General features: G+C 46.5%; 2 protein-coding genes across 3 annotated transcripts; both read left to right on the forward strand.

The window, feature by feature from the left end:
• Positions 1-3,605: 3,605 nt before the first annotated feature.
• On the forward strand, positions 3,606-4,604 carry LOC117845153 (uncharacterized). The gene has a single exon (XM_034726084.2). It carries the CDS (start codon positions 3,760-3,762, stop codon positions 4,372-4,374), a length of 615 nt encoding a protein of 204 aa, XP_034581975.1. The 5' UTR covers positions 3,606-3,759; the 3' UTR covers positions 4,375-4,604.
• Positions 4,605-6,537: 1,933 nt separating this feature from the next.
• LOC117835901 (uncharacterized) lies at positions 6,538-11,091 on the forward strand. Of its 2 annotated transcripts, none has more exons than XM_034715237.2 (5): positions 6,538-7,119; positions 7,745-8,063; positions 8,601-10,247; positions 10,580-10,693; positions 10,871-11,091. In XM_034715237.2, exons 1-3 carry the CDS (start codon positions 6,766-6,768, stop codon positions 10,208-10,210), a joined length of 2,283 nt encoding a protein of 760 aa, XP_034571128.1. In that variant the 5' UTR covers positions 6,538-6,765; the 3' UTR covers positions 10,211-10,247; positions 10,580-10,693; positions 10,871-11,091. The 2 variants fall into 2 exon arrangements, with proteins under 2 accessions (XP_034571128.1, XP_034571120.1); XM_034715229.2 differs by having other exon boundaries at positions 6,539-7,119; positions 8,598-10,247.
• Positions 11,092-17,119: the final 6,028 nt, after the last annotated feature.

The raw sequence follows: 17,119 nt of genomic DNA on the forward strand, positions 1-17,119 counted from the left end.
TGCCCACACCATCCCTTGCCGGAGACCGCACCGCCTGCCCCTTCTTCGCCCGCGCCGCTGCAACACCGCGCCGGCGGCGCGGCGCAGACGCTAGCACCTGGCTCCCTCATCGATACTTCAAATCTGAGGTACTGGGTATTATCCTTGCCGTATTCTATTTTTGGAGCATCTCCAGCCCCGCATCGGCCGCTGCTGGGGCTCGCCGGAGCTCCGCCGTCGAGATTCACCTCATAACATTTTGCCCCCTGATGTGGATCGCGACCATCGAACGCGATCCGATTATTTTCATTTTACCCCCTAATTTGGATCGCGTTCTTTAATCGCGATCCAATTATTTATATTTTACCCCTGGTTTGGATCGCAATTATTAGTCGCGATCCAATTTTTTATACTTTACCCCCTATATCTTTACAGATTACCCCTCGTGCCGCCTCGTCGTTCTCCTCATCCTCCCGCCGACCGGCGCCCCGGACGCACTACGAGCAGCCTTTCGGCGGGACTCGGAGTTGCTGCTGCCGTCGCCCGATGAATGAGGATTTTTCGAGAAAGTGAGAAACAGTCCTCTTTGTACATGCGCGGACCAACGGCTTGGCCAGTTCTCCCTACAATCCCACCGCGTGCTCGTCGTTCCGTACGCCGGCGCCGGGGCGCTCCTCGAGCTTCTGTTCGCTGCCGCTTGTGGTAAGCGGCATTGCCGTCGTCGGTGAAGGAGGTCCAACTTCAATGAGCCGGCGATGCGTGTAATTCAAGTGATCTGTGGTTTGCAGTACTTCGCAGCACAATCGTGTTTGTTTCTGACTGGAAGGATGTTTTCCCTTGCTTTTTTTTTTTTTTAACGAACGGGCACGAGACGGTGCCTACTTCATTGGTAGAGTAGGAAAAAATAGAGGAAATTCCCCTGCTTTTTTCGTGCAGCACGACGAGCCTGGATCAGGTCCTCGAAAGGATATGAATGTGTCTCTTGATGATTGATTTTAAACTGAAGAAACTGACTGTTGGCTTCTGAATTCCAGCTGTCACATAATACCACATGATGAATTGCGAGGTCATATATTTCTCAGGAAACTCGAAAAGGGGTACACGTGTGAAAGTGCCTTTTACTGTGTACCTGACTGAATCTGAACCTCTTGGGCTTTAGCATCGAATGCTTGGATCAGGTGTCAGGTGGTGTCAAGCTCAAGCTGCCAATTTCTGATTTGCCATCCAATGTTCAGACTTCTAAGGCCTTGTTTAGGTACCCTAAATTCTTAACTTTGACAAGATTCCTCATCACATCAAACTTGCAGTACATGCATGTAGTACTAAATGTAGACGAAATCAAAAACTAATTGCACAGTTTTGTTGTGCTTTGCGAGACGAATCTTTTGAGCCTAATTAGTCAATGTTTGGACAATAATTCACAAATACAAACGAAATACTACAGTTGAGCATTTATGGCAAAATGCAAATTTTGCCACTTCAAATTTGGGAACTAAACAGGCCAACTTTCTTCAGCCCCGGTGTGACAGAATGAAACCATCCTAATTCGATCAGATCAACATCATCTTCAACTCTCGCACGCCATGCACAAGTGAATTCGATGAACTTGCATACACCCCGCAAAAAAAAAACCCTGCATGCACTCTGCAATCGCCCTTCACCTGAGCTTGCACTGCAGCTTGCAACAACAGAGAACAGAGCACGGCGCCCCATGGTGTCTGAGCTAGGAATCCGTGACCGTGCACCATTAGCATTGCCTGCCTCTGGAGCGCAAGACCTGGTCCGCACCATCGCTCGCCGGGACCGCATCGCGTGCCACTGCTTCGCCCTTGCCGCCGCAACATCGCCGCGGCGCGGACGCCATCACCTGGCTCTCTAATCGAGGCTTTAAATCTGAGGTAGTGGAGCTCATCCTCGGCGCTTTCAATTTCTGGAGCATCTCCAGCCCCGCGCCGGCCGCGGCTGGGGCTCGCCGGAGCTCCGCCGCCGGATTCAACCTTTTTCATTTTACCCCCTGATTTGGATCGCGATCCAGTTATTTTGCAGTTTACCCCCTGTATTGGATCGCAACTATTAATCGCGATTCGATTATTTATACTTTGCCCACTATATCTTTACATATTGCCCCTCCTGGCGGTAGTTCGTTCTCCTCGTCCTTCCGCCGCCCGCCCGTTCGGCGTTCGCCGCCACCACCGGGCGTCGACCGGCGGCCTCGGACGCGCCACGAATTCAGATAGACCTGGAAGGCGGCGCTGCCGTCGGCCGATGAAGGAAGCTCTTCGACCATCTGTTGTGTGCTGGGAAGCGGGCAAGCGGCGTTGCCGCCATTGTCGTAGCCGTCGTTGGGGAAGGAGGTCCAGCTTCGGCAGTTGAGCTTCCTGCAACGAACCGATGATCCGTGCAATTCAGCCCATTTGTGGTTTGGGATACTTCGCAGCCCAGTATTTGTTGCGAGTTTTCTCTTTTCCTTTTCCGTTTAGAGAAGGACCGAAATCTGTTTGTTCCAACGGGGAAGAAAGGCTTCTCCTGCTGTGGTGCGGTGGTACCGTGGTGGTGGTGGAGGAGGATTTTCTTCCCCACGGCGATTGGACGCGATGACGGCGAGGTCAGGTAGGCGAGCGTGCGCCCGGCGAGGACGATGCTGCGCGGCGCGGCGCACGACCACACGGGAGAACCAGCCGGTAACTTGGACTAGTTTTTGGCTCCGCGCGCCGCGGCCGGGCGCACATGGCGCGGGGAGGGTCCGGCTCCGGCCGTCCGGGTGCGCCGTGCGCGGTTGATTCCGCCGCAGGGTGCTGCGCGCTTTTGATCACGTTTCCGGATAGTTCCGGTTCCGGAGGGCCCTTCCCTCGGTGGGTCGAGCTGCTGATTCTGTCGGCGCCACTGCTCGTAGTTTGGCTATGCACACTCGCGTGTCGCCGCTGCCCGTGTTCCCACTCGCAAGCAAAGTGCGTGCTCAGGGAAGATAAGCCTCGAATTGCAACGGATTGAGCGCTACAACTTAAAAAAAGGACTCCGAATCTTTGCACTGGACATCAAAAGATTTTGAGCAATTACGTTTCAAGTGGTCTGTGTAGCTGTCGCTGAAAATTTCTGTTGTTTCTAAATCTTTGTTCTCTGGAAGCGAAATCGAATAAGATTGAGACCATAAGCATATTATTAGCTAGACTAGACTAGGGTATTTGGATAACCTGTCACATCGGATGTTTGGAAGCTAATTAGGAGTATTAAATATATAATAATTAAAAACTAATTGCACACATGAAGTCTAATTTGCGAGATGAATCTATTAAATCTAATTAGTCCATAATTTGACAATGTGATGCTACAGTAACTATTGCTAATGATGGATTAATTATGCTTAATAGATTCATCTCGCGAATTAGCATATGGTTCTCCAATTAATTTTATAATTAGCTCATATTTAGTCCTTCTAATTAACATCCGAACATGACATTGCTAAAATTTAGCATCTAGTATCCAAACAACCTCTAGATTGTTCTGATCCTTGCTTTAGCTCTGCCATATTTTTCTGTTTCAGCCACGCACTGATGCATGTTCTGTAGCCGGTAGTGGTGTACGCAGAGCAGTGATGAGCAGCACATCCTGACCTCAGGCACCGAAAGAAGAAAATGCAGGTGCGGAAAGCCGTGGACCACGACTGCATCACTGTGCGCTCGACGATTCCAGATATCGGCCAAAGCAAACTGCACAAGCTGCAGAGCACACTCCCCTTCGCTCGCCTGATCCAAAGCTGCCCGCGCTCACTCCCAGGTCCCCATGGGATCCTACCACCACTACACCTCCACCTCCCAATTCGTCTTCGCCGCCGTCGATTCCAACCCCAACCCCGCCCACAAACCCAAGACCACCGTGCAAATCCCCGTCACCTCCCCTTCGGAGGAGTGGGCTCGGGAGGAGCAGGGGTCGCGTGACGCCGCGGCGGCCGCCAGGATCCAGGCGGCCTTCCGCGGGCACCAGGTCCGTCGGCACGTCGCGGCCGTGCGCGCGGCCGACGCCGAGGCGACGCGGCTGGAGCGGCTGCTCCGGCGGCAGGAGACCGTGGACGCGGTCCGGGGCGACGGGCGCGAGCGGGCCCGGTTCTCGGAGGCGCTGATGGCCGTGCTGCTCCGCCTCGACGCCGTGCCGGGGCACTACCCGGCCGTGCGGGACGCGCGGCGCGCCGTGAGCCGCCGCGTCGTCGGCCTGCAGGAGGTGTTCGACGCCGTGGTCGCGGCGCCCGGGGCGCAGACGTGCGGGGTGCCGGCGAGCCTGGAGCAGGTACTCGAAGGGATCTGGGGCGCCGGGGAGGCGCCGATGCCGGCGCCGGCGGTGGAGGAGGAGGACGTGAGGAGGAGCGGGTCATGCTGGGGGAGGTTTTTTGGGGGAGTATAGCGAGCAGTGTAATACTGTACGGTACAAGGAGGTGTCGATGTGATCATCAGACGGTAGAATACGAAGTGTAATACGCACTCATTTGTACATGTATTTTGTGGGCGTATTGTATACCCATGTTGCAGTGATCAGGAACGATCTGCATCAGTGCATCCATTTGTCAATGTTCTGGCTGACCTTCAGCCCAAATACTCAGCAGCACAGCATGAAGAACAACTTGTATGTCACAATGGCTTTGGTTGTCGAAGGCTGGGCTCCAGAAAAACTCGATTTCCTTGCAATCCTCCCGCTCACTGTCTCACTCACCAAGTGACGAGCCTTCACAAAAGATGGACTTATTGAACACGATTGGCTCAAACGCAGAGTTCCAGGATCTCCTGAGAACCTTTGGCAGATGGCAGAGGAAGCTCATGCACATAAGGTGGCTTAGATGATGCAGAGATCAGAGGTAAAACCATCCTGCAGAGATCAGCAAACATCACGTACTCTTGAGGAATTTGCTCTGACTCTCCGTGCAGCTTGCCCTTCTCACGCGCTTAGGCTTGTTCTGCTTCACACGCTTCCTTAACCAAGGACTCCAACAATCCTTTCTTTGTAGCCCTAACTTGATGGGCAGACAGGATTTTCTTGTATCTCAAAGCTAGGACCTTACACAAGCAGCCAGCCGAACGAGCCGAATATATTTAGGTGCCTCACCTTTCAACTTTAATAGCACAACTTCTTAAAGCACCTGAAACTGAAAGGAACACGATCGCAGCGCTCAGCGGAACCTTTGTGTGTATTGCTATGCACAAATTTTCTAACTAGTGACTGCTTTGTATGCGTTCGCCGGGGGAGGATGCGAGGAGGGGGCTTTGCGCGAGGTTTGCGGTGGCCGTGCCTCCCTTCGATGGCTCGACGCCGTTCCCAGGCACTACCAGGCCGTGAGCTGCCCCGTGGTCGACCGCAGGAGGTGTTTGACGCCGTGATCGCGGCGGCGCCCGCGGTGCATATGTGCGGCCGGGTACCGACGGGCCTGTAGCAGCAGTGGCGTAGCCGAGTTTTAGGGGCAAGTAGTGTTAAAGTTTTCAATGGTCAAAATTTAAATTTTATAGTGAAAATTTGTACGGAGAGCAATTCCAAGAGGCTGCTAATCTTACCCTTAATATCTTTTTTAAGGAAAAAAGAGAGAAAAAATGAACTCCAACAATCCACCTAAACCTTCCCCAATTTTTTAGCGACGCTAAAAAATAGTCTTCCACCGCGTATATTTTAGCGTTGACGTTCCTCCTCCAATCCTGATTCCCGTACGCCAGCGCGTCCCTTCCGATGGGCCCAATACGATGACGTGGCCTGTGTTTGAAATATTGGAGGCTATTTATTAGCGATCTGCTGTGGACTGATATGTTTTGGGGAATTTTTTTTTGGGAGAACCTTCAATACATAATTTGGGGGAAGAATTTTTTAGGATACTCTTGGAGTTGCTCTGAGGGAGTGTTTTTTTGTGTCGCTAATCTTTTGTGGGAGTTTTGGGTGGAGTGTTGGAGTTTATTTTTTCTTTTTTTTAAAAAAAATATTAGGGGTAAAATTAGCAGCCTCTTGAAGTTGCTCTTGGGGTATGGCCTCTGCTGTCCCCCGTACCTACACCACTGTGTAGCAGGTTCTTGAAGGGATTCAGGGCGCCGGAGAGGCGCTGATACCGGTGCCGGTGGTGGCGGCGGTGGTGGAGGAATTCAGGAGGAGCGGGACATATTGGCTGGGGGAGGGGTTTTTAGGGGTGTAGCGAGCAGGGTGGCAACTGTGTGTAATGATCTCTATGACGATGGCATTCGAGCACAGGTCCATGTAAAAAAGCAAAATTTTCTTTTCGAGATGACAATATATGTGACGCAAGCTGGATAGGCAAAGCCCAGGCTGTATCTTTTAGCAGCCCACTAGCCTTCTTCCGTCATCAACCTGCCTGGCAGGCCGGCCCAGCCCGGCAAATCCCTACGGCAGCACGGAGGCCTAGGAACCCAACAAATCAACGCCATCCTTTGACCTCTTTGTCCCGTCCGCCACATCCACGCCGTCCATCCACCCACCAACCCAACCCCGACTCCCCACCGCTCATAAATCGGCGAGAGGAAAAGAAAAAAAAAAGTCCCCGTGCTCTGCTGTGTTCTACTCCCACACCTGCGACTAATCCCCCCCTCTCGCCCGCCCCCCTTCGTCTCGTCTCCCCCCCCTCCGCTTCACGCATCTCACCGCCATCCTTTACCTTCCCGCGTCTAATTGAGCGCCAAAGCGGGGGGACATTTGAATTCCCCGCAGCTTCTGCTTCCTGCGCGGTCTCGTACCGTCCGGAGGCGCCGCCGGCCGGGCCCGGCCCTATCCCCTTCCCCTCCTAGGGTTTCGCGTTCCCCTCGGGGGATGGGGGACGCCCCCGCGGCGGCGGCGTCGCTCGCGGGGAAGCGGCGACGCGGCGATGAAGGCGCGGGGCTGAGGCGGGTGGCGGAGATCGTGATGGTGCTGGCCGCGGCCGGGGAGGTGCGGGGCGGGAGGGAGCCCACGGCGGCGGAGCGGGCGCTCGCGGCCGAGGCGCGGGAGAGGCTGGCCGCAGCCGTCGCAGAGGGGGCTGTGCGGCCCAAGGATCTGTTCCCCGGGGAGGCGGTGCGAGCGGTCGTCGAGGATCTCGGCCTCAACCGCGCCAAGGACCCCGCCGCCATGGGGTTCCGCCCGCCCAAGGCATCCATCGCCGATAGGCTCATGCTCACTAAGCGCAAGGTTTGCTAACTCTCTCTAGTTTCGATCCGTTACCGCCCAGTTTAATGGCCTTGTGGTGAACTGGTACGAGCTGCGAGAATCTGAGGGGTGATTATTGTGGATGTCAGAATGCTCGTCAGACTATTGAGCTGTATTAGTTCGTATGACATGACACTGCTGCTAGCATGGCGCAGGCTATAGCATCTGAATGATACATTACCGAATAATTGATCCTGAGGGATTTGTTGGGGCGCTGCTCGTGTATTGATATGCTTTGTTACTCTTGTTGTATTCTAATTCAAAGCGTTTTATTTGCTCTTGAAGCTTTGCATGTATGCGCTTGAGCAAATGTTTAGATTTACGTTACTTGTTCTTGTAGAATTAGTATGTCTGACTTCTTGGCACCCTTTGTTTTTGTCCGTTAAGCTTACTATCTGTGTTCGTTGATCTCTTTGAAATAGTTTATTTCCGTGTTGACATGACTTTTTTTTAGCTTAAGCGGTTTCATGTAGGTTTAAGGTTATGAATTATCATTACCATTGACTTGAAAATTACTTGAAAATTGGTTTAAGGTTACCTATGATCTGCGTAAGAAACACTATGTATTTACACTATTTGACTATTTCACTTATTTGCTTTCACACAGATGGAAGAAGTCAAGGAAGCTCCAGTGCAACCAACAGTTAGCACACCTCAAACTGCTGTCTCAACTGGAATGGCTGAGTTCCATGGTTTCAATGGAGCTTCTAAGTTTGGTGTTGGAGTTCCTAGGAACCCACAAGTTGCAGCTGTAGCTGCGACTAGCCCATTAACCTCAACATCACCAGTTGTCTTGAAGCCACCAGGATCATCTCCTGTAAAACCAGTTGCCAACTCCTCAGGTGTTGCCCTACCCCATACTGGTCCATCACACCTTAAATTGGACAAAGATGTTAATGGTCCTCTGAATTTAACACGCAGTGGAGGTATTGCTCTATCTTCCTGTCTGCAGCATCCAATGTTAATTGCTTATTTTGCTTTTTTTTGAGTAAAATTAGACACTTCCTACTTTAGTTTATCGTAAATAAGTTTCTTACTTGGCTCTTGATGCATGTTGATGGCTTTTGCACATATAAATCCTTTGACTGCTCAAAGCTGCAACAAATATGTCGTGCTTAAATGTTTTAATTAGGAGAAATACCCCTCCCCTCAGTTTAGTTTATATTGTTCAGGGGTGCACAAAAGCACATCACCTAAAATGCAGCAACTGTATGACAGCCGCGGTGGTTAATAAAACTAGTGAAGCTATTTTACAGTAGCATTTCTATCTTTTTTTCCCCCTGAACACTCTTGCTTTGGGGAAATTATGCTTACTTGATGAAACTGTTATTTGCTACTTCCTCATTTGCATACAAGGGGAGCTTATTTTCTATGCATATCCCTGATTTTATAGAAAGGATGATATTCTTTTTATCAGCTTTGCTCAGAAACTAATTTGCCCGTATTGCTTGCTTCTGCAGCAGCTGTTGTCCACCCAAACAAGTCTACTCTAGACACATCTGCTAGGTCCAATGTAAATGCTGTACAGAGTTCCAATCAGTTGTTGAAAAACCAGGACACAAAGCCAGTGGCAGTTCAAGCTGCCACAGGTAATACTGTTGTGGGGCATCGTGCTACACCAGGTGTGGCATTTGTTCCACCAAAACCTACTTTTGTCAACCACAATGATATAGCAAAGACCGTTCAACAGTTTCTGCACCAACCTGCAAACCATCCTAGCTGGACTCCACCATCAACTGAGTACATGCATTCTCGCTTGGGCTGTCAAATATGCAAAGTTGCTATCACTGATACAGACAGTTTACTTGTTTGTGATGCCTGTGAGAGGGGAGTACACTTGAAATGCCTTCAGCAGTATGGTAATAAAGGTGTCCCTAAAGCTGAGTGGCATTGTTCAGCATGCCTGACGCAGAGTAAGGGCAAACCCCTGCCACCAAAATATGGCAAGGTTACAAGAACTGTTGTTGCATCAAAGGCTGCACCACCAGGTGGTGGAGCACAAGTTTCTTTGCCAGGATCAGCAGAAAACATGGCCGCAAAGGAGAATCACCAAAAGTTGGCTGCAAATGGAAATCTTATGAAGCCAATCTCCATTCAAGGTGGCAGCACTGTACACAACATTAATGTATTGGCGCTGAGTGCTATCACGGCTGGTTCACAATCACAATTAGCTTCTACCTTAAGACCTCCAATAGGAAATACTGTTAAAGCTGAAACCTCCTCTAATGGAAAGGAGGGAACTGGGCAGCAGTGCAGTAGTATGTTACAGCCTGATGTGAAACCCCCTCCTGATAAAAAATTGAGAAGTGGTTCCTCTTTGAACTCTGCGGGGTCAGCAAACGATATCATGAATAGTGAGCAAACTGCAGAAATTTCTGGTGCTGAAGCAAAGATCAAGTCCGAAGCAAACTCTGACCCCCCTTTGAGCAGGAATGAGGAATTGGTTGATAGTAGTGGAACATCTGTTGAGCAAACTAAGATTGTTGGTTCTGAAGAAAAGCCTAGTGCACAAGCGACCTCCGAGACAGATAAAATGAAAGATAGTGAAACAACTGCCAACACTGGAACATCATTAGATCAAAGAAGAAACTTTGCTACTGAAGAAAAGCTCCTCAGTGAAGCAACTTCTGAGGCACTCACAATCAATGCTGTGAAGATGACTAGTACTGGAATTGCTATTGAAGAAAAGCTCCAGACTGATGCAGCCTCTGATCCACCTAGGATCCAAGATATGGAAATGGGTACCAACAATGGACCACCAGCAGATCAAAGCATCAATCTTGTTGCTGAAGAAAAGTCCCAGTCAGAACAAACCTCTTCAATTGGTGATACAGATGTCACCGCTAATGCTGGAATACCAACAGATCAAACACAGCATTCGAATGGGTCAACTGAAAATGTAGTAAAAAAACCTCCTAATGGAGAACCATATAAAGACATGTTAGGCTGTAATATAGTCTCAGATTATGTTTCTACTCAAAAAGTAGCTTCAAATGGCATCTTACACCCTAAGGATGAAACTTCATGTGTTCATGAGAATGAAGCTGTTGGTTGCAACACAGAAGCAAACTAGTCCCAGTAGAAGGTTGCATCCAATTTTCTTTTTTCAGGTGTGTTTCTAATTAAACCAGTTGTTACAAATCTTTATGCCAGTCAAAACTTATACTCCCTAGTTCTTTGAATCTTTGATTTTGGATTGATAGTGGCTCATAAAGTATCATATTTGAAAACTGATGCTTGTAGCTCTGAGTTGTTCCTAACTTATTGCCATGCCAATAACATTAGCCTGTTTGAACTCATGGTACAAGTATGCTCAGGAAATCTTCAATCGCCCATATTTATTGCCGTGCAAGTTTTTGCACAAACTCTGAAAACTGAAACCTTTATGTGGGCCTTTTGGATTGAACATTTGTATCTGACCTTATATTTAATCTTTTATCAGATGGAACTATGCCGAATCTACCATTAATTTTACCAGCGTCATGATCAACTGTGTTCTCTGCATTCTCTTGGATGACATTATACATTTAGCCATCGCCAACCATTTTTCCAGGAGGTTTGTCACTAGCCCCTTCCTCTCATTTTTTTTTAATTTTGAGATAGCCTCTTTTAAAAGTGAGAACCCTTGGAAACTTGCTCATCAGGCTTACTATTCATATTTTAGTAGTTTCACCATAACTTTTTTTTAGTATTTACGTTCCTGCTGACATGAGGTTTACTTTAAACTCTGTAGGTATCTACTACCTCCTGGTGTAGCTATAGCAGCCTAGAACACAGGAAATGTAACCCCATGATGTTGTACTTTATGTAGATTGATAATCTTGAGTTCCTAACTATTTAATTCCATTTTCCCTTTTGTTTGTTCTGTGTTTATCTGTAGTGTTGTAATTAGATAGGGTTTAGGTGAGTGAGGACTGGATTATCATGTCACAATAATGATACTTGCCTTCGCCATTGCCTTGGGTCAGTTATCAATGTGGTACCGTGTGCCCTACAACTTAATGTTCATTGAGTTGCTAATTCATCCCATTGGCCATCCAGTGTTGTTCCTTCTGTCAGGTTGCTAGCTATGCCTTTTTGGAGAATGGGAAACGTTTACTCGGGATGTTTGTCGTTGCAATTTGGAAAGGACTTACAATCTGGGGATTGATGCAACAAAGCCTTGCAGCTTGCGGGACAGAGATGGATGCTACAATCCCAATTTTTTCTTTCTTCTGTGTTTGTTCGTGATCCTGAATATGCAGATGAAAGAGCATTGCTGCTAGAACTGTGCTTGTCCGCAGGTTTTCCATTCCTGAACTACTGTCACAAAATCGTGGAACACTTTTGGCTTTGATACTTCACTTCGTAAAAAAGTATAACAAGTATTACTTGAGATAAACGAGAACTTAATTTAGAAGCAAAGAATAACGGTAACATTAGTTTCGAGCTCTTTAGTGATCTCTGTATACTGAGTGAAAACAGTTGCATAAATGAAAAGAGAGAATTAGCAGCACTGTTGACAAAATATACTACAACTGATTTTGAGGCTAATTTGCCTGCGGTAACAAATAGCCTCCACTGCATGTTAAAAAATTTGGTCCTCCCATATTGATCTGGAGGTAGAAAGCAGAGATCTGTGATTATTACCCCTATTCGCTCTTTTTAGAAAAGAGTAAATGGCAACAAATCGCAACTTATGACATATACAACTTCCAATCCCTCGATCTCTCGATATTTCTTGACCACGTGAAGTTCATAGGAATTAGGAAGAGCAAAATTATGAAAATTATATGACATGTTGACGTGTCCATACAATCTTTCAATTCTTTATACCGCCTTTTTATTCTTATAATCAGGTAAAATGTTAAGGAATAAATACTGAGAGGGAAAAACTTTTAGCTCTCAACTGATGCGTACTAGTGTTCCCCAACTGAAGTAAACTATGATGATCTGCAAGAAATCACAGGAAATAGCACAGAAGAGGCAAAGGTTTGATCTCTACCGTGCCTATGAGTTATCTTCACTAAAGTCACTTGCAAGTTGCAAGTGTTGTTGATCTGTTTGAAGTTGACAGCAGAGTTTTTCCCCCTTGGTGCTTTATATGAACACTGTCGTGTCTTTAAAGAAGTAAATATATATTAGTTCTATCGATCATGTAAATGTGAGGATCAGGTGTCATTGCTCTTTTGGGGGCAGGAACATTACATTGCAAGGTGAGGATCAGATGGCTACACTTTTGGTCGCAGTGGAATCGTAAAACGCTACACTTACGAGCAGAGGTCACTGGGCTTTGCATACGCTGTGGCTGTATGAACTTTGCGTACGCCCGGTGCTAGAAGGTCGGAAGGAGAGGTGTGATAAGCTTTGAGTAACTCTTAACTATCTGCACGAATGGTGTAACAACTGCCCCGCTATCTCTGACATGGATTCAGTAAAATTGAATTCTTCGTGAAGATACGGAGTACCAACAGCTAAACGGTAAGATCCTGTGCAGTAGCCATGGTACAAGCGGGGTCACAGGATAACTATTTTTGGTGGAATTAGGGCTACTCCCACCATCAAAAGTCATGCAAAACTTGTGGCTACCATGCTCGTGGTGGCTGTTTGGTTCCAAAGTTTGGCTGCTACAGCTTTTTACTAAGACAGGACGTCACCACAGGTGTGGCATCAATTTTTTTTCTCGCCACCAGCTTTAATGTTGGCGGCAGCATGGCAACATGCGGCTGACTACCAAGCAGGTCTTTAGGGTCAACATGGCATGCTGCCAACATATTAAAGCTACGGAGAGTATACATCAGTAGTAGGCAAGGCGGACCAATATGTAGAGTCCAGTGAGGTCATGTATAAACTTCATAATTTCAACTTTTCTTCATGCATACCCCTCTCAACTCCATAATTTCAACTTTTCGGTAAGCGCCTCGTGCTTGATCTTGTTCAGTAGTTGTAACTACCAAAGTATCAGCTAGCGGTGAGTAGAATGTAGTGAATCACCTTCTTCCTCTCTTAACGCACTGACCGACTGACGCATGGACCAACGAAGAGAGATGGATTTGACCTCCATCAAGGCAGCGTGGTTGAAACAGCAACCCAAGACAAAGTTTAGGTGATTAACGGGTAAATACGTAAAATATCTGACCACAAAACTAGAACATCTATTTACCATGAAAAGGAGGAAGTATTTTGCATTTCACTCAACATAACAAAATTCTATGGCACGACTAATGTATAGCTCCGTTGGAAGACGTTAGCTGTATTGGCCATCGGCGCTCTACTTACACAGTCTCATTTTTAACCTCCGGCAAAGTGGATACATTAGGGACTAGCTTCTCAGCTAGTTTGGTTGGAGGCAGTTGGTCGGAGGGAAAGGGAGTAAAGATCTGAGAGATTAAAATTCTCTTATTTGTTTGATGAGTATGGGAGTTTTAATGGGATGACAAATGGGAATTTAGAAGGGCAACTGCCACCAATCACTCCCCAGGAGGAGGAGTGGGAATTGTGTAAAAATTTATTTTAAGTGAAAGAAGGATGCATTTACACTATTAATCGTAGCTTAAGATATAATTTCTTACCTCTGAACCCTTATACCAAATAAGGGATATGAAGTCTCACTTAAATTTCCACTCTTAATTCCCTCCGAAAGACAAACAAGGGAATGAGACTAAAAATCATATTCCAAGTGAATTCCCTCCTCCAACCCCCACCACTAATTCCCATGCCCCTTCCCATTAGTTGCCAAACGCACCCTTCAGTTCCCTTCCCAGTTCCTAGCCGATTCATCAGAAATACAGGATTTTACAAGCCATCTCTGTTACAAGACGCATCACTTTTTTTAATGAAAATAATCTTTCCAATCTAAATTATATTTTATTTTGAGTTTGTCCAAAGTCAAACTTATCTTACTTTGACATCGTTTATAGAAAAATTATTAAAAAAGTTATATAATAATTGCAATATTGAATAAATGCATTATCGAGGTATGGACCATGGTATATCTAATGAAATTAGTTTGATGTTATAGATATTTATATATTATATAAATTTGATCAAATTTTAGAAAAATATGAATTAAATGAAATAAGAATATTAGAAAATAATAAAATAAAACTAGAAAATAATAAAGGGGGCAGAGACTTCTACCGGCCCTGACCAGAGCGGATTCGGTGTCACAACGTACCTTAGAGCATCTCCAACAGATTACTCATCCTCCATCACCTATACATTTTCTCTTTCCCCACCAATAATATTTTTTGTGTTTTTGTAACTAGTGCCGTAGCATATTATCGAAACACCTCGTACCCATGAATAGAGTACAAGGATGAATCCCCTTCATTTGGGTGAGATGAAGGTGTGTTTTGGTGATCATCTTTTTGATAATAGGGATCGGATTAGTAATCTGCTAGAGCACCTCTCATTACCAAAAGGACAGATTTTTAGTACCAGGGAGAAGGATTGGTAATCTGTTGGAGATGTTCTTGCCTTCTAAGCTTTGAAGCACATGCTGTGCTGATAAGTAGAACCATTCATATTCAGAAATTCATATATCAGGAACCTATTCAGACATTCAGAGGTAACAACATGGACTGCACCAATATATTCAGTAGGTAACATCGAAATTCAAATAGGAGTCTTGACACTGAAATTTAAAACCAACACATGGCATATTAGGGTCCCTTTGGTGGGGCTTTTCAAAGTGCATTGGCTTCAAAAAAGTCAAAAGCCAACCAAAGGGGTAAATCCATACAATTGACTTCAAGAGAAGCAACTTTCCCTCTATACAACCGGTTATGAGGGGCAACTTTTCCACGAAATTACCTGCCTGCCATCGGTTATGAGCGTACCTCTTCGATTTTTTTCTTTTCCTATAAGCTCTCCCTCTCGCGTGGTCCCCTCCTCTACTCCCAGCGGTGGCGCCCCTTCCCGCTCCGCCCCCCTTCTTTCCTCCCGGCAGCGGCGCCCCTCCCCACTTCAGCCTACTCCTCTCCTGGTGGTGGCACCCCTTCCCACTCCGGTCCCCTCCTCTCCTCCCGACGGCACCCCTCCCCGGTCCCCCCTTCCTCTGTGGGCTAGAAGAAGAAGAAGAAGAAGAAGAAGAAGAAGAAGAAGAAGAAGAAGCAGCTGTGCCCACCGCATGTTGACACTCGTTATTTACACACTTTTAGTACCATTTAAATGATGTTTTCATACATATTCTTATACTAACCCGCCACTTGGCACTTGAAATAACCTCGTTTTCGCATATACATTGTATTTTGGAGGATATTTTGTTTTCGCAGGAAATTAGATTATATTGGAGCATAATTGGACAAGGTCCTGGACAAGCAACAAACCAAAGAAAGATGAAGGCCAACGGACCCAAAAAGGGCATGGGCCGATCGTCCTAGGGTCTTTAGGGCCCCAATCATGCTCATTTTTGGAAAACATTCCTCCAAGATTACTTGAGGCTAAGTTTCTGAAGATATGGCAGGATGACTCGGGAACAAAGAGGATCAAGCGGAGATTTGGAAAGTTATCAAAGATCAATCTCATCCCGATGCTATCGATGTGCCAGGCCTTCATGCAAGTGAAAATAAGCTTCCAGAACATTAGAGAAGACTTGACGACAAAGTTGGGCATGAGGGGATAAAAGGAAGGGCCAGGCTGATCGGCCTGGACCCCCCATAAGCCGATCGGCCTGGGCCTTTCCCTCGCCCGTTCAGCTTCCCTTTTATACCACGCGCTCTCCAAATTATAAATATGCCCAATTTTCATTGGCACACAAGAATCAATCCACCAGAACTCGACGAAACCAATGGGACACACCAAAGGGAGCTGAGGGTGCTGCAAGTCTTCGAAGTTGCCTAGGATATGGTTTAGGCTAGACCTAGCCACCATTGCCTCCCTGCATGGTTGTGCCATGGTGGAGTTCAGGAGCAGGAGTAGATCATCAATGGTATATACTCAGAGGTGATGATCTAAATACATCTATCATATGAGCAATGTTTTTCATATCATCCGATCTGTTAGCGACTCAATGCCTACTTTTATGCTCTTCTACCTATCATGAATATGCTTGTTCCTTAGTCTAATTCATGGTTAGACTATATAGCATATGTAATCATGATGATTAGATCTAGTGTGTTAATCCTTCTTGATAGCTAGACACGTTTACCTTGTGATCATGCCCTTAAATTGCCTTCGTCGATAGGGGGGATCGTGAAGAGATCTGCTTCCGTGTAGGGTAGGGATTTTCAAGAGGTTGATCGGATGTGTTAGTTTAAAGATTGTTTTGGATAAGATGCATGTTGTGCTTGCTTATCAGCTAGAACTGCAATTAGAAGATGAAAGGCTCTTGCTAAACTTGGTGGTATTATCATAGATATATGCATAAGATCTACCTTACTCATGATATTCATCACCTTACTCATGATATTCATCTTTACATTTAAGTTACCCTTCATATGCAATCAATGCTTCATGTTAGGATTAGATCCGTTGAGCTAGATAGAAAATCCTAGTTAGTTCGTTGTCAATCCATGAATTAATAAACCTTGGATAGAATACTCTAAGGAAAAAGTTACAATGATCCGTGTGCTTGCGGTTAACAACTTGGCGTGCTAACTGCTATCAACACCGCGCTGGCCGAATCCACCCACCTTCGGTCATCCCCTTCAAATTGCTTCCACCCAGGCCTCCCTCACATCCATATTTTCGTCCTCCACCACTGCTAGCTGTTGCCATGGCTCGGGCAGCCAGGAATTGAAGATCCCACGGCTGCCATTGCTACCCATAGCCGACATGTAACACCCCAGTGTTTAGAAAGATTTAAGAAGGTCACAAAGAAGGTTAATGTAAACTTATGGCTTTAAAAGAGATCATTTGAGCTAAGATCAAATTTGATCAATAATTCAAATTAAAGATTCAAATTTGTAAGAATTTGATAAAAATTTGGAGAGGAAGATGTCGGTGTTTAGATCCGGCAACCTATTGAGGGGGTACCTGAGGTAGTGTTTTGGTTGGTGGG

This window comes from Setaria viridis, chromosome 1 (genome assembly GCF_005286985.2).
Source record: "Setaria viridis chromosome 1, Setaria_viridis_v4.0, whole genome shotgun sequence".
Classification (NCBI taxonomy): domain Eukaryota; kingdom Viridiplantae; phylum Streptophyta; class Magnoliopsida; order Poales; family Poaceae; genus Setaria; species Setaria viridis.

Excerpts from the sequence above, each read along its gene's own strand:
- LOC117845153 (XM_034726084.2), top strand. The coding sequence starts at position 3,760 with ATGGGATCCTACCACCACTACACCTCCACCTCCCAATTCGTCTTCGCC.
- LOC117835901 (XM_034715229.2), top strand. The coding sequence starts at position 6,766 with ATGGGGGACGCCCCCGCGGCGGCGGCGTCGCTCGCGGGGAAGCGGCGA. Across the intron at positions 7,120-7,744 it reads TCATGCTCACTAAGCGCAAG|ATGGAAGAAGTCAAGGAAGC; the intron begins GTTTGCTAACTC and ends GCTTTCACACAG. Across the intron at positions 8,064-8,597 it reads GAATTTAACACGCAGTGGAG|CAGCTGTTGTCCACCCAAAC; the intron begins GTATTGCTCTAT and ends TTGCTTCTGCAG.